The sequence below is a fragment of the Bos grunniens genome, chromosome 20, assembly GCF_055505025.1.
Source record: "Bos grunniens cultivar Pamir isolate PY7600 chromosome 20, Bosgru_T2T1.0, whole genome shotgun sequence".
In the NCBI taxonomy this organism is placed as follows: domain Eukaryota; kingdom Metazoa; phylum Chordata; class Mammalia; order Artiodactyla; family Bovidae; genus Bos; species Bos grunniens.
The window spans coordinates 45,829,463-45,847,549 of NC_141184.1; the positions used below are offsets into that span (position 1 = coordinate 45,829,463).

At 37.4% G+C, this 18,087-nt stretch overlaps 1 protein-coding gene across 2 annotated transcripts in view; it reads left to right on the forward strand.

The window, feature by feature from the left end:
* The window catches only part of ITGA2 (integrin subunit alpha 2), a 108,877-nt gene that overhangs the window by 46,010 nt on the left and 44,780 nt on the right, over window positions 1-18,087 (forward strand). For both annotated transcript variants that reach the window (XM_086361667.1, XM_086361666.1), the window contains exons 3-8: window positions 2,849-2,958; window positions 6,665-6,756; window positions 10,001-10,115; window positions 10,277-10,404; window positions 12,990-13,138; window positions 17,895-18,045. In XM_086361667.1, coding sequence (XP_086217793.1) covers window positions 2,849-2,958; window positions 6,665-6,756; window positions 10,001-10,115; window positions 10,277-10,404; window positions 12,990-13,138; window positions 17,895-18,045 — 745 coding nt within the window. The remainder of the gene's footprint in view (window positions 1-2,848; window positions 2,959-6,664; window positions 6,757-10,000; window positions 10,116-10,276; window positions 10,405-12,989; window positions 13,139-17,894; window positions 18,046-18,087) is intronic.

Genomic DNA, 18,087 nt, shown 5'->3' on the forward strand with positions numbered 1-18,087 from the left:
ATAAAAATTACAGATGCATGTTTATAAAACCTTGTTATAATGTTACCATTAGAAATTATTAGCTGAAAATTAATCAAAAATTCAGATTGAAAAGGATTTACATTTTAAAATAGCTCATGTGGAATTCTACTTAAGTAGCATCACCCACTACCTCTGGATTTTCTTTCCCCAAAGGGCGATGAAGTGGTGATTGAGGACATTTAGCAACATTCTTATGTGCTTTACTCCAAATTCAAGGTTTAAGTTGAACTTGTGATGTGAGCTGCATTATCCTATAGGGGACCTAACTATATTCTATAGTTAAAAATTCATTCAGTCAATAGACTGCATGCTAAAGTTTTAAAATAAAGTTTGATAATAAAAATGCCATCCTTTTTATGATTAAGTAGTATTCCATTGTATGTGTATGTGCCATCCTTTTTATGATTAAGTAGTATTCCATTGTATGTGTATGTGAAAGTCAAAGTCGCTCAGTAATGTCCAACTCTTTGTGACTGTCTGCAGCCCTCCAGGCTCCTCTGTCCACTGAATTCTCCAGGGAAGAATACTGGAGTAGGTTGCTATTCCCTTCTCTGGAGATCTTCCGGACCCAGGGATCAAACCAACTCTCTTGCACTGCAGGCAGACTCTTTACCTACATATATATGCATACATATACATACATATATGTGTATGTATGTATGTGCGTGTGTATATATATATGCCACATTTCTTTATTCATCTATTGATGGGCACTTAGGTTGCTTTTATATCTTGACAGTTGTAAATAATGTTGCTATGAACATTGATGTGCACCTACCTTTTCAAATTAGCATTCTCATTTTTTTTTCCAGATATATACCCAGGAATAGAATTGCTGGGTCATAAGATAGTTCTATTTTTAGTTTTTGTGCAACTCCAGTTTTTCACAGTGACTGCACCAATTTACATTCCCACCAACAGTGTCCTAGAGTTCCCTTTTTTCTGTATCCTCACTAACATTCATTATTTGTGGTCTTTTTGATGATAGCTATTCTGACAGATGTGCAGTGATATTTCATCGTGGTTTTAATTTGCGTTTCTGTGGTAATTGATGATCTTAAGGATCTTTTTGTGTGCCTGTTGGCCATCTGTATGTCCTCTTTGGAAAATGTATATTCAGGTTTTCTGCCCTTTGTTTTAGTTTTTTTCTTTTCCTTTGATGTTGAGTTGTAGGAGCTGTTTCTATATTTTGTACATTAATCCCTTATCGGTCTTAGCATTTGCAAATATTTTCTCCCATTCACTAGGCTATCTTTTTGTCTTGTAGATGGTTTCTATAGACAGTATTTTAACAGATAAATTAGATAAAGTATCTACTCATAAGAAGACAAAAACTTGCGACTCTAACCTTAATCAAAGTTAACTGGTTTAAAGTATTCTAGAATTCTCTACAGAATACTTGCTTGAGAGTATTTGTATAAGATAAGGGGAGAAGATTATTACTGAATCATTAACTCTTTCAAAATAATTTGTATTTCCCTCTTTGCATGCTTGTTTACGCTGCTCCCTCTGATAAGAATGCCAGCTACCAGCCTCATCCTTCCATGTCCATGTTAGCGTCCTTTGACCATTTAAATTTTTTTTTTCAAGAAGAGCAATTTATTAATATATTTCCATTCATTATGATTATTATTTTTATTTGTTATTTTTTAAACAGTTTTACTGCATTTAGTAGACATAAACGTGCCTTAGATTTTTCTTAATTCACTATAGCACTTAATTGAGCACATTTTGTTTAATCAATAATGACAAAATATTTAGACAGAAGTATCATGAAAGACTTTAAGTTTCCTAGATCAATAATCTAATCTTTTCCAACTTTGACAAGGAAAAAACATTGAGTCAATTATGCTTCCTTAGTCACTGGTTGCTGCTGAGTAGTTAACCTACAGGAGTTTCTAAAGATCAGACTGTTATATGGACTCTTTCTGTCTATTCTTGGCCAGAAATGTCCAGTGATTCTACAAGGAAATGCTTAATATCTTTTTGGAAAGCTCTGTAGGAAGTGAAACTAACCAAAAGGAAAACGTTAGCACCTATCTCTGACCTCTGCTTCTGTATTCCAGCTATAAACACGATACACAGACCCACAGTATACTCGCTCTGTATTTTTGCTGAGCATTCCCTTATATAGACAGTAAAACATAAAGCCACTTAGATAACTTACGTGCTCCCTAAATAACATATGAAAGTGCTTAGGGCGTGGAAGATACTCAACAAATGTTAGTTCTTGCTTTAGGTTTTAATATTATTTCATTCTTTAGAGCTATACTGAGCAATATGGTAGCCACTAGCCACCACCTGTGGCTACTGAGCACTCGACATGCTTACTTGATTGTGCTCAAAATATAAAATACACATTGAATTTCCAGCACTTAGTATGGAAAAAGAATGTTAAATAGCTCAGTAATTTTAATATTGATAGCAAATTAGTATGGATATACTGAGTTAAATAAAATATATTATTTAAATAAGTTAATTTCATCTGTTGCTTTTTTTTTTGTTTTCCTGATGCAGCCACTAGAAAACTTAAAATTACATCTGTGCCTCACGTTTGTCACTTGCATTGTATTTCCGTTGGACAGAAATGCTTTAGAGAAACCTCCCAGGTATTGTGGCAAGACAGTGGTACTGCAGATATTCATTAATTTCTTCATCAGCTAAGAAGAAAAATAAAAAGAACAAATTACAGCTGAGCAAATAGAAACTGTTCACTTATTAAATTGAAATTAAATGTGGATTTTTGACTGTTCTGTGGTCAGTTTTACCTTTAAGAAACTATAGCTAACATTTAATGTCTAATGGAAAATAAAATCCCTATTTCTAGGTTACTGGTTGGTTCACCATGGAGTGGCTTTCCTAAGAACCGAATGGGAGATGTATATAAATGTCCTGTTGATCTATCCACCACTACATGTGAAAAATTGAATTTGCAAAGTAAGTTATAATTGGCAATGTGTTTTTTTTGTACATATCAAAATCTTGTTATATACTCAGTTGAAAAAAGACAACAAAACCAGTCAGAGTTTTGCCTTTAAGAAATACATACAGCTTTTGTTGCCTTTATCTCTGTAGTCACATGGGGTCCAACTGTATCCAAATTTCCAACACAGTTTGATGACCTAATTGAGTAAGATGTGTGGGAAACATGCTGCCTCCTGGACCATCTGGCCCAGTCTGTGGACCAGTTTCCATCAACATTTAGGATGATTTTGGTGATTACTAACAGAAATCTGAGACTATTCATACTTCTCTCCCTCCTCAAAATAAACCATTCAGTATAGAAACATCAGTACTAGGGATAATTTGGGGGGTGCTGAGGAACACTCTGTGTTTCTGATCATGTGAAAATGATCTTGTTCTACTAAAAAAAGAAAATCACTATTTGGAATTATTTGTAACTCTTTGGAATTACTGGGTTTTAATTATCCACAAAAGCAGACCTCTATTTCCAGAAGTTAAGTAGTGAAGGAGAACTGGCAAAATAGTTTGATAAGATAGCAAGCAGGTTTAAGAAACGGTTTTTCTAATAAAAAGGAGATGATCCTATAAGTAGAAACATCTACTTCTGCTTTCTCACTACACCAAAGCCTTTGTGTGGATCACAACAAACTGTGGAAAATCCTTCAAGAGACAAGAATACCAGACCACCTTACCTACCTCCTGAGAAATCTGTATGCAGGTCAAGAAGCAACAGTTAGAATTGGACATGGAACAACAGACTGGCTCCAAATAGGGAAAGGAGTATATCAAGGCTGTATGAAAGTGAAAGTGGAGAGTGAAAAAGTTGGCTTAAAGCTCAACATTCAGAAAACGAAGATCATGGCATCCGGTCCCATCTCTTCATGGGAAATAGATGGGGAAACAGTGGAAACAGTGTCAGACTTTATTTTTCTTGGCTCCAAAATCACTGCAGATGGTGACTGCAGCCATGAAATTAAAAGACGCTTACTCCTTGGAAGGAAAGTTATGACCAACCTAGATAGCATATTCAAAAGCAGAGGCATTACCTTGCCAACAAAGGTCCGTCTAGTCAAGGCTATGGTTTTTCTTGTGGTCATGTATGGATGTGAGAGTTGGACTGTGAAGAAGGCTGAGTGCCAAAGAATTGATGCTTTTGAACTGTGGTGTTGGAGAAGACTCTTGAGAGTCCCTTGGACTGCAAGGAGATCCAACCAGTCCATTCTGAAGGAGAACAGCCCTGGGATTTCTTTGGAAGGAATGATGCTAAAGCTGAAACTCCAGTACTTTGGCCACCTCATGCGAAGAGTTGACTCATTGGAAAAGACTCTGATGCTGGGAGGGATTGGGGGCAAGAGGAGAAGGGGACAACAGAGGATGAGATGGCTGGATGGCATCACTGACTCGATGGATGTGAGTCTGAGTGAACTCTGGGAGTTGGTGATGGACAGAGAGGCCTGGCGTGCTGCGATTCATGGGGTCGCAAAGAGTCGGACACGACTGAGCGACTGATCTGATCTCATCTGATATTGTCACCCTGCTTATTTAACTTACATGCAGAGTATATTATGCAAAATGCCAGGCTGGATGAAGCACAGGCTGGAATCAAGATTGACGGGAGAAATATCAATAACCTCAGATAGGCAGATGACACCACCCTTATGGCAGAAAGTGAAGAGGAACTAAAGAGCCTCTTGATTGAAAATGAAAGAGAGTGAAAAAGTTGGCTTAAAACTCAACATTCAGAAAACTTTGATCATGGCATCCAGTTCCATCTCTTCACAGCAAACAGATGGGGAAACAATGGAAACAGTGACAGACTTTATTTTTTGAGCACCCAAATCACTGCAGATGGCAACTGCAGCCATGAAATTAAAAGATGCTTGCTCCTTGGAAGAAAAGCTACAGCCAACTTAGACAGCATATTAAAAAACAGAGACAGTCCTTTGCCAGCAAAGGTCCATCCAGTCAAAGCTATGGTTTTTCCAGTAGTCATGTATGGATGTGAGAGCTGCACTATGAAGAAAGCTGAGTGCCACAGAATTGATGCTTTTGAACTGCGGTGTTGGAGAAGACTCTTGAGAGTCCCTTGGACTGCAAGGAGATAAAACCAGTCTATCCTAAAAGAAATTAGTCCTGAATATTCATTGGAAGGATTGATGCTGAAGCTGAAACTGCAATACTTTGGCCACCTGATGTGAAGAACTGACTCATTGGAAAAGACCCTGATGCTGAGAAAGGTTGAAGGCAAGAGGAGAAGGGGACAGCAGAGGATGAGATGGTTGGATGGCATCACCAACTCTATGGACATGAGTTCGAGCAAGCTTCAGGAGTTGGTGATGGACAGGGAAGCCTGGGGTGCTGCAGTCCATGGGGTCGCAAAGAGTTGGACACAACTGAGCAACTGAACTGACTGATCATATTTGTAAGGAGAGAGGAAGGAGGCAATAAAAGGGAGTGACGACCAATCAAGAATAAAGTTAACTGGATGAAATTAATGTCTCTGGTACCTGGGAAAATGAGCCTTACGAAGAATACTCCCTTCTCTGAAACACAGAGGAAAGAGACAAGTCAGAATTCTAAAAGGACCGTTAGGTAAAGATGAGAGAAGTTGAGATTACCCTTTGAGTGTGATTATCTTGTTTGCACTAGAGAGTGATGGAATCTGGGTTGAGTTTAGAGGCTTGAGAAGAAGGGTGAAGTTTTAAAATGGGCATCCTGGGAAACAGGGGATAAACTGTATAATAAAACTTTTGAGCTCTCACCCCTAAATATGTATGTATATTTATTTTTAGAAATTTTATGCATATGTATATAAATGAGCAGATAATTAGGATTAGAGCTTCCCAGGTGTTGCGCTGGTAAAGAAGTTTGATCCCTGAGTGGGGAAGATTCCCTGGAATGAGAAATGGCAAGCCACGCCAGTATTATTGCCTGGAATTTCACCAGCCTGGCAGGCTACTGTCCATGGGGTCACAAAGAGTCGGACACAACTAAGTGACTGAGCACACACAACTTAGGATAAATGATGTATATACACATTTACAGAAACAGTGTAATTTTATGTATATGTATACGTGTGTGTGTCTGTATATATGTACACACATACCCTGGCAGAGATTAGAGGATAATGAAAAACTAATATATATAGGTGTACAAATATGTGTGCATGTATGTTGATACACATACACACCTTGGCAGAGATCAGAGGATAATGAAAAAAATGATATTATTGAAAAGAATTTCAATGTTCAGTAGGTCAAGAATGGATACAGCAAATGATGCCTTAGCTGAATGGGAGAGAGAAGATTGGAGAGATTTATCTATTATTCTATGTGCTAGTGTCATGATGGTTTTCTAAAGTTCACTTACTGTTGCTTTGGGCCAGATTCTACCATATGGCATTCTTTGATAACACTTTAAGAATGTTTTTTTCTGATCCAGAATAAAGCATTAGATGGAATCATCATGACCTTTGTAGACCCCACCCCCAAGGATCACATTCTGCAGCCTCACTCATTTAAGTGAGCAGCCAGATCAATGAAACATCTCATTTCCATACACTTGATTACCCACCATGAGTACTAAACTCAATGCTACATATAAACCTGAATGTACATTGAAAAAAAAAGTCTTTAAATGATAATTTAACCACTTTTAAAAATCTTCTCCCCTTTGAAAGCTTCCACGAGCATGTCCAATGTTACTGAGATGAAAACCAACATGAGCCTTGGCTTGACACTGACAAGGAACGTGGGAACAGGAGGATTTCTTGTGAGTGTTTACTTTTCAAATCCTCATTCCTCTCAAGTATGAAGTCAGTGTCTTCCGACCATCCCTCCTAGCAAACCAAATCTTGAGGTTTAAATGTTCAAACTTGAATTTTGGATAAGTTATGCTAGAGGAGAGCCAACATGAAAAGAACAATGTGTTGATATGTAAGCATCTTAAGATATTTAGCAAAAATATTGCCACAGAATGTTTTGGGGAAAGAGGGCAGAAGGAACAGCGATTCTTTGCCCTTGAAAAATGTGTTTTGTATTTGTTGATAACAACAGAATTCTAGCTCTCATTTCCCCTTCCTGTAGAAACATTCTGGATAGGTACAGCTAGTTCAGAAAGCAGGTTTCAAAGCTACGAAGTACTTTTGTTTTTAATAATTTCTGCTAATCATTGACTACTCTGATATTATTTAAAGCAATGATCTGGACTCATTTCATGTTAGCATTTACTCTCATTTAGTTTCTAGAACACTGTGTAAAGACCACCACAAATCAGAGTAAAAGAGAATGCTGTATTTAACAAGTAGTCTGGGAACAATTAATTGGTGAATATCTTGCATATCCAGGTATACTTCCAAGTGAACTAAAGAGTTAATCTTAAAAACTAGAAGAAAATGGAAGTTTTCTGAGAGAATTTCTGACCTTGGAACTAACAGAAAAAATAATATAGAAAATTGTTAAAAGACACGAGTATGTTAAAAAAAAAAAAAATCATCACACACCAAAAGATAAAAGAAAGGAAAAAAGAGTTTAAAAGCAAACAAAAACCCAACCTCATTTGACATTTCTACCAACCCATGTAGGTGTAACTTAGTTGTATATCTCTGTTAAAATCATCTTAGAAAGCTTGATTATGACATGTTGCATTGACATGCTAACTTAAAAGCCTGTGTATATAAACAGATTTCTCTAAAAATGTAATCAATATTGAACAATATGATTCTGTTTTTCCTGAGAGATATTAGACTTTGGTACCACCTAGTAAATTAGGTGTTGCTTATAATATATGTTAGATCAATGCATACATGAGTATTTCAATGAATCTTCCTGGTTTATAATCTTCTGAAGTCTTTATCATAGGGTTGTTTTGTCTTTCTTGTTTCTTTTTTTAAAGTTAAATAAATTAAAAAAGAAAATATATTGAGGTATAGGGATTACAGAATATGCTTCAAAGTTTTTAAGCTGTAACTTCAGATTTTTAATCTGTAACTTTATCAATTTTTATGTAACTGTAAAACCTTTTATAAACCTTATATATAAAATGAAGTTGAAGAGAATTTGAGGTTAATTTAATAGTCAGTGTAGCAAGTAGAAGGAAAGAGGGAAAGAGAAAAAAAAGAAAGGAAAAAGAAAAAAAGCTAAGGTTTCCTTTCCATACCTAAAAGGTCAAAATCTCAAGATACTTTTAAGAATACTGTGGAAAAGACTGACAATCATCACATTTTTTGAAACTTCTTAAGTTCTGGGCTTAAAGTCGGAATGTTGTTCTGGCATTAACAATTGGCATATTCTAATTTCAACTCCTTAATGTTGTTTTCCATTGCTTTTACAACCAAAAAATATTTTTGAATACTTCATGAGTTAGTGTTTTTCAGGGTGATTAAGCTACACCAATTTGGGGGTGTGGATGTAGGAAATCAGTAATTGGTATCTCATTCGGTAAACATACCCAAGGCATCAATTGTGATTCTCCCCTAATTGGCAAAATGAACCAGTTTTATAAGGGAAAAACTGTGCCTTGCTCATTGAGCATGAAATATGACCACAGCTGCTTCTCCTTTGAGCTACCAACAATTAAACTGGGTCAAATAAGTTCCCTTTCATTCTTCCAATCACTTTGTGCAAGTCCACACTTTTAAGTTTTAATAGTTGTTCCACAGCTTTACATAAGGTTAAACTTCATAGATTTTTTTAAGATTATGACTAGACTTGTCTTCCCCATTTTTTCTCGTTCCACATCTAATGATTTGTGTTTAACCTAATATTTTCTGCCTGCAATGCAGGAGACCTGGGTTCGATCCCTTGGTTGGGAAGATCCCCTGGAGAAGGGCATGGCAACCCACTCCCGTGTTCTTGCCTGGAGAATGCCATGGACAGAGGAGCCTGATGGGTTACAGTCCAAAGAGTCAGACATGACTGAGCAACTAATACACAGACACTTGATATTTCCCACATGATTTAATCAGGAGTTCTTGCCGTTCAAGAGCTACTGAAAGGGAGAGCTTTGGGACTGGGTTAATGGTGATATTAATAACTGGAGTATGATGTGCACACGAAGACAAGCGCCAGCTTGGATGACTGAAGGTTCTAGGGAGTGGACGTAGGCAGCTCTGAAGTCCTCAAAGAAATGCTTTGATAACTGCAGAGTTAAAAACTGGCAGTTCATGAGCCTGCTAGTTCCTGTGTGTTTGTTTAGCATGTAGAGTGTTTCAAGGGTGTTTTTTTGTTTTAATTATAAATTTTCACAGAAAGTTTTTGCTTTGATTCTCCTTGAGAATTTGAGAGGTTCAGCCACACAGGGCCTGTTTCACAGCAGCCAGTGGGCAGGAGCCACAGTGGTCTGCCCTGCACAGCAGGTGTGGGCTCTTCACTCACCGTGATGTCTACACCTGGCCCAAGCTCTCTGCCAAGCTGCCTGCCTGGCCCATAGGGACACAGGGTTTATTATTTGTCCTGAATAGTGAAAATGGAAGGGACAGGAGGAGACATATGTTCAAGGCATAATACTGCTAATGAGGCTGGCTAACAATGACATATCATTTGCTATTTACCCAGTACTGTTCTAAGTGTTTCATAGACATAGACTCATTTTGTCTTCACAACAGCCTTAAGTTAGGAGGTCTGATCATCCTCATTTTATAGATGAGGCAGGTGAGACCCGGGTACCTGAGAGACAAAAAATGAACTTGGCCCCTTTTTTCTCCTGGTTGTTCTCTGGAAGGACAGCACCCCTTTTCTCTGGTTTGGTGGGTCACCTGATGGGCTCCTCCCTACACTGACAGTCCCGTTGTCCCTGTCCTCGAGACGCCTGCCACCGGGCATAGCACGTCTGCCACCCTCTCCTTCCCCCTGTGGGCTCCAGTGTACTTTCTCTCAAAGGCGTTGTTGACTTGTTAGTTTCAAGAGTTGATGATTCCTAGTGTCTTAAAAGGGAAATGATTCCTGAGCTTCACAAATGGCAAGGTGGAAGGTTAACATTTTCTATGTATTTTGTCATTGTTCTCATTTTTTTTAAGACCTGTGGTCCCCTGTGGGCACAGCAGTGCGGAAGTCAGTATTACACAACCGGCGTTTGCTCTGATGTCAGTCCTGATTTTCAGTTGCGGACCAGCTTTGCGCCTGCAGTTCAGAGTAAGTTATGAATGTGCCAAGGGTCTGAGCAATGCCTTACTTTAAAAGAGGGGAAAAATTGTATCAGCAAGTGCCATTTTCTTTTACTCTGTCGCATTTCATGTGGATGTGACCTTTGTCTTACCTATGGAAATATGTTTCTTTTGTCATTTCCTATGTAGCCTGCCCTTCCTTCATAGATGTTGTGGTTGTATGTGATGAATCAAACAGTATTTATCCCTGGGATGCAGTAAAGAACTTTTTGGAAAAATTTGTACAAGGCCTAGATATAGGCCCCACAAAGACACAGGTATGGACATCCTTTATATAGACCCTAACCCACAGGTTTCTTTCTGAGAAAATATTACTAGAGATGAGATCTTCATCTTTGCATTTGTCCAATCCCCATATTAAAGGCATTTAATGGTAATCTTGAAAGTTAATTGAAATTTGTGCTACGTTGAGTTATTCTATTGTAACTTTGCCTAATGCTGGTCTTTTAAGCATGGGTTCCTATTTCTGACACAGGCATTGGATATGTGATATAGCATCTTAATTATCTTTTGTTGCTAAGTTTTTCTTCCATTAACTCATGCACTAATCAGTACATTTAAAAATCCATTATGTATGTTTTTTTTACACACACTTGGACTAATAATGGTAACTTTCTCTTTTTACTGGTGAAAAAATTATTTTTTAAGTCTAGGATTTTTATAAATAAGTTCATAGACAGCATATTTCTGCCGTAGCTCAGTTGGCAAAGAATCTGCCTGCAACGCAGGAGGCCCCGGTTCAATTCCTGGGATGGGAAGCTCCTCTGGAGAAGGCATAGGCTCCCCACTCCAGTATTCTTGGGTTTCCCTTGTGGTTCAGCTGGTAAAGAGTCTGCCTGCAATGGGGGAGATCTGGGTTCAGTCCCCGGGCTGGGAAGATCCCCTGGGGAAAGGAAAGGCTACCCACTCCAGTATTCTGGCCTAGAGAATTCCATGGACTCTATAGTCCATGGGGGTCACAAAGAGTTGGACACGACTGAGCAACTTTTAGTTCAGTGTCATAGTCTAGGCTAAACTTCCATTCTTTACAGAAGTCCTTTCAATAGTTTTGTGTAACTTTATGTTTTAAAGAGTCTTTGGTTTTCATTCTTCCTGTGGTAGGTAACCAAAATTAAGGAGCAGAAAGGTCCTGCTTTTATAACACTGAATAGCATTTTTAAAGTTTTGGGTTTTTTCTTTCTTTCTTGTTGGATCTGCCATTTTTCTGGGTCATCCTGGCTGTAGGAAAATATTGAACCAATATCAACAGGAACCAGTTTACAGAGTTACCAGTTCCTATGTTGCATCTGATGCTCCAAGGCCCAACAGTTATTAGAACACTTTCCCCTAAATGCTTTGCAGTTATCTGTATTGAAATTTGCCTTTCTGCATCTCTATACAGTATTGTAAAATACCATTGCATGTTTTCCCCATTGACATTGCTTTTCAATACCAAGAGGATATTAATATCCATCAAAACTTTGAAGGTTTCACTGTGGGCTTTCACTGAAAATTCTGTTAAATAAGACTAAGTATCATACTGGTTTCTAGAGAACATCGCTGTTGAAGCCCCTCATAAGAGAAGTTTTCATCTGTATCTATTTATTTTCTGTCTCTAAATGAATTACCCCTGTAACGTCACTTACTGTGTTTAATAGTTTCCATGTGGAATTCCTGACCTTCTTCTCCTATCTTGCAACCCCAGTGCATCTCCTTCATATCTAAAAGTGGTTTTACTCAGCATCTTCTTCCAACCTAAATGTGACCTTTCTGTAAGCCCTAATCTGCCACATCTTCTCTTCCACCTTCCTCCCTCTCACACAGAAGTTGTGGGGCTGTGTCAGGGGGTCACCACTCTCTTCCTCTCAGCTTAGGTTTTGAGATTCTTAAGAGTTTCCATTGGTCCTTTCCTCTCTCTCAAGTCTTACATCTTACCTTGAAGAGAGGAATTCAACAATATCATGTTTTTTTGGTCATTTTCCTAGGCCTTCCTGGCAAAAGCAGCTGATTGATCTCAGAAATCCAGGCCTTGCCCATTCCACCTTCCTTACACACTGGCCTCTATTTCAGCGACTCTTTTACCACTGATTTTCTTATAACCACTTCCCACTCTGGAAACCCCAAATCCTAGGCATAGGGAGTGATCTCAGTGCTGAGTACAAGGACATTAACCAAAGTGTTTGACCTCCTTGATCTAAAGGATTAGGGTATGTGCTCAAACGTCTTGTTCCGAAGTTGTCCTACCTCTCAGCTCTCCCAAATAAGACTCTCCAGTGGCATTTTCCCTGAAGACCAGAAATGTCCTGTCCAGAACACACATATAGCAGCTTCCTTTCTAACATCTGTGATGAGAGGAAATCCAGCACAGTGAAAACATTTATACTGACTGCATTGATTAGCAGTCACTTTTCCTAGTATTCAACTATACTTCCTTGTTTATTAGATAATTACCCTCAGTTGATGAGATGTTATGTTCCATTCATGATTGCTTGTAATGGTTAACATGTATATATCCTTTTGTAACTAGAAAATCTATTTAAATCTTCCTGTTATGAACTTTATTCTACTATTCATCCATATGGCAGTGCTTTAAAAGCTGCAGCTATTATTCTTGAGAACCATATGGCACATAAGTGGCACATTATCATGCTTGTCAATAAGTCCCACTGCTGTACACTGATGGCCTCTGACAGGGAAGTTATCCTATTGGAAGAAAAATAACTATTCTTAAGAAAAAATTTGGAAATGATTCCCTTAAGCTATCAGCCCATATATAAATGCACTTCTGATTTTTATTATATTGGTTACATAGGAATGATTTATAACAATGACAAGCCTGTAATAAACTTCTTTTCTCTTAAAGATGGGGTTAATTCAATATGCCAATAATCCAAGAGTTGTGTTTAACCTGAATACTTTTAAATCCAAAGATGAAATGATTAAAGCCACATCGCAGACATTCCAATATGGTGGAGACCTTACAAATACCTTCAAAGCAATTCAGTATGCAAGGTAAGTTATGATGCTAATAGGTCAATATGTTGATAAAATATAAAATAAAAAGTGCTCATAAGTAAGAAAAGACAAAGAAAAATATATGGTGCATGCATGCTCAGTTGCTCAGTCGTGTCCAACTCTTTGCAACCCTGTGGACTGTAGCCTACCAGGCTCCTCTGTCCATGGGATTCTCCAGGCAAGAATACTGGAGTGGGTTGCCATTTCCTCCTCCAGTGTGTCTTCCCAGCACAGGGATTGAACCCACATCTCTTGCATTTCCTGCATTGGCAGGTGGATTCTTTACTACTGCACCACGTGGGAAACCTAAATATGTGGTCAGTTCAGTTCAGTTCAGTCGCTCAGTCGCATCTGACTCTTTGCGACCCCATGAATCACAGCGCTCCAGGCCTCCCTGTCCATCACCAACTCCTGGAGTTCACTCAAACTCATGTCCATTGAGTCTGTGATGCCATCCAGCCATCTCATTCTCTGTCGTCCCCTTCTCTTCCTGCCCTTCTCCTCAGAACTAGTAGAGTAGACAAGTCTGAATATTCTTTTACTTGAACACTTTGAGAAGGCATAAGGGAATAAAATTTTTAAATCTTTGATTTCTGTGACTTTTATAAGATTTTTTAATATTTTATATGAAGTAAATAAAATGAAATTAAAAGACCTTGGGTTAAGTTGGACACGGAGCAATCTGCAATTATTTGTTACTATTTATTAATGCAATTATTTGTTACTATTTATTAAGACCACAAACAACTTGAGCTAGTGGGATACTTCAGCCAAATTAAGAATAGCCATAGAATCTTAAGTGTTAATGACATAGGAGTCTGAATTGAAGGACTCATTCTGCTTACTACTATCTGGGGCAATTTCATAACTATATAACACTCTCCTAATTCTTAGCTCAGTGTCTCTATTTTCTTAGCACTGCTGACCTTCATCTTCACTCTGATTTGATCAGATACCTTTACCAAAAAAGTGCTAAACATTCTCATATTGTTTAAAAATTATAAATGAGAACAGTACGCTCATCTTCCTTTAAACCTACTTTTTGCCCTTTTCCATCTGGTTGTGCCTTCCTTCCACTGCCATAATTCCTTAAAAGAAGTATCTATGTTCCTTTCTTCATATCCCTGAAACATATGGCTCTGCCACCAGGTAAATGTGGTTTTGCCTCAAGCCTCATCCTCTTTAGCTTCCCTTATCATTTGACAATAATGAGCATGCGATGCTATTTCAACCCCAGATGCCTTGACACCACACACTTCTTGAAAACCTGCCAACTTTTGTCAACAAGTTTGCCTCTTCATTGGCTCCTTTTCCTAGTTTTTCTTCACTAAACAGAGTCCTTCTTTCATAGCTCTTTTTTTCTTAGGTGTTGTATCCACTCTCATGGTTACATGAGCCATCAGCCCTGCCTGGCTTACCCTACGGCTATGTCATCAGCCCTGACCTCTCTCAGAATTCACACTGGTGTCCAGCTGATGCCGAGTATCTTTATTTGGAGTGTTGGCTCACTTGTCAAACTGAGTGCTTCCTAAACTGGCCCTGTGCTTTTCCCTTCCCCTCCTCGTGACTCTGCCATTTGATTCATTGTCCACCTTTCCTCCTTGTTATTCAGAGTGTAAACTTAATGATTTATTTTATTCTTTCTACTCCTCTTTAGGTCACATAATCTGGCCAGTCACCACATCCTGTCCTTTTCTATTTCTGCATTTCCTATAATATCTGTCCTTTCTTTTTTCAGTATATTCTGTGTTCTAGTTGCTGGTTCTGTCAACTGCTGACTCTCCCTATATGTCTCAAGAGTAGATGCCCTACAAGAGAAGATATGATTGGTTTGGTTAAGTTATGTCCCTATTGAGTTTTGCTTTGGAGCCAAGCTTTCTCATCGGCTGCTGGCCAATAGCTATTATGCAAAGTACCCTTCCTCTTTCAGTAAAGCAGGCTGAGGGGAGGACTAAGATGACGTAGAAAAATGGCCTCCTAGGAGTTAGAAACAGTAAAGAGCCTTTATTTTTAGAAGGGAATGTGGGTGTGACATTTTTCCCTGGAAAGAGCCTAGGGGCCTGGCAAGCTTTCTTCTCAGGGAGAATAGGCACTTTCTGAGAAAATGGGACTCATATGGCTCTTATGATCTTTTCAAAACTTTGTTTTTCTCCCTGTCATCCCTCTCTCATCATTATTTTCCAAGCTAACAGGAGTCTTTCCATTGTGAGGAGAACCACCTTTTTACTCATTCATTCCAGAATTTAATTACATTGAATTCTTTTTCTCTTTCTTCTTTCTCTTTCTTGATCTGTTTCTTTACAACATCAAATAGAATTCTGATACTCCTTCAGTGAATGTTTCCATTTTCTGTTGATCTTATTTGATTTGGTGCCTAAAGTTACAATTTACTGTTCCAAGCCCTGCAGATAATCATGGGTTTCCCAGGTGACGCTAGTGGTAAAGAACCCACCTGCCCATGCAGGAGATATAAGAGACCTGGGTTCAATCCTTGGGTCGGAAAGATCCTCTGGAGAAGGGAATGGCAACCCACTCCAGTATTCTTGCCTAGAGAATCCCATGGACAGAGGAGCCCCATGGACAGGCTGCATTCCATAGGGTTGCAAAGAGTCAGACTTGGCCAAAGCAACTTAACACACACACAGGTCATCAAGACTAAATGAGGCATAGTTTCTACTCTCAGCAAATTTATAGTCAGACGTGAGCTCTACTGTATGTCATAAAGAGTATAATTCACTTAAAAAATTATTTGATGTGAGTATAAGAATTCAAATTTGGTTGAGAAATATGAACTATTTTTCAATATTTCTATATTCTGCTATATAGAACACAGAAAAGCTTTAGGAAATAAAATTATATTCTCAGTTTTAAACATGTTGAATTAAAGAACTCTGTACACTTTCAGGTGAAAATATTCAATGCATTGAATACACAAACTTGAAGATGGGAGGGCTGAATGGAAGAAAATATAGATTTTAAATTGTCATCATGTAAGTGGCGGTGGTAAACCTATATGATGACACCAGAAAGAATGTGTAACAAGAGAATTCAATAGACAGGGAAAACGTTGTTGGACACCTGGCTAACCAAAAGCTGAATCCCTGCTTGTTGAATCAAAACAAATTTCAGTTTAAATCTAAGAAAATGAAACAACTAAAGGACTATGAGAAAACTTGGCTGATGAAAAATAAAAGTCTTAGAGATAAGACCCTTTTAAAATGACATGTCAAATATAAAAGACAGACACAAAAAGTAATGGATTTGATTATACAAAAATATAAAATTTCTGCACAATATCAACATCACTAAAATTTTAAAAATGATTAATGAACTGAAAAAATTATTTACAGCATATATGACAAAGGATAATTTTCTTTATTAACAGAAATTTTACTAATCAGGAAAATGATGAAAAACAAAAATTAGCAAATGTAAAGAAATATCAAGAGTTCATGAAAAAAGAAATATAAATGGCTAATAAACATATAAATACTCGTCATTCTTCATAGTTAAAAAGTACATAATAAAACAACAATAATATATTATTTTTCACTTATAAGAGTATCCCAGATTAAAAAGTATTAACAGTCCTCATTGTTAAGGAAAGGAGATGGAGAAAATTGCATTCTTGTACACTGATAGCAGTATAAATTGGAAGAAATTTAAAGAACAATTTAGTACTATATTTATCAAAATTTGAAATGTGTAAATCCTTTGTCCAAATACTTTCATTGCCATGATTTTATACTACTGATGCATTTGAAAAATTATGCCAAGATACATACGCAAGGACATTCATTATAGCATTATTTGTAAAACCAAAAATGGCCTAAATGCATAATAATGGGGAGTTGGTTAAATAAACTATGGTTCCTCAAAACAATGAAATATTACATAGCCATTAAAAAAGGAGAGTTCTAAACTCGTGATTACTAGTGGGGTGGTGGGAATGCAATATAAAGGTAGGGGAGTGGGAGGCACAAATTATTGGGTATAAGGCTCAAGGATGTAATACAACAAGGAGAATATAGTCAATATTTTATAATAACTGTAAATGGAAATTTACCTCTAAAATTATATAAAATGAGTATTTTTTAAATGAAAATTTAGAAATCAAATTAAACACAAGGAGAGTTCTATATGTGCTGGTATGGAAAGCTCTCCATCAAAATGAAAAACCACTATATAAAATATGTCCCCACATAAAAGTTTAAGGAGTAAATTTTGCATATATTTCTCTATATGCAACATTTTCTAGAAGGAAACAAACTGATAATAGTGATTACCTTTGAAATAGTGGCTTGATGTAAACTTTTTGTTTTATAACTTTCCAAATGCTTTAGATTTCTTTTACCATATATATTTATTACTTTTAAAAAAGCAATTTGTTATTGGAAAAATGCAGATCCAATGAGTAAAATTTATGACAAAATGAATTATCTTTGCTCTGTTGATGAGTTTAATTTTCTTAGCAGAGGATAATTCTAAGGATTCCTGATGTGAATACACATACACACACACTATGAAAACCATGGGAGCTATTTTTAATGCCAAGTGAGATTTACATTCTTGTATGTGTCTCTACTACAAACTATAAATATAATATAGTTAAAATGTCACCAGAACTGATAGAGCAATTCTAAGTCGCAATAGGTTATATTCAAAGAAGTCAGTTTCATAGTCACTTTTCTAACCAGAGGTCCATGTATTAACTTTATCCATCGATAGTGAGTTTTTATTTTATCTGCCACAGAGATACCGCTTATTCAACGGCTGCTGGTGGACGACCAGGTGCTACGAAAGTTATGGTGGTTGTAACTGATGGTGAATCCCATGATGGTTCAAAGTTGAAAGCTGTGATTGATCAATGTAACAAAGACAATATACTGAGGTTTGGCATAGCAGTAAGTGGCTTTTCTTTTTACTGGTCTTTCAGTTCATAGGGA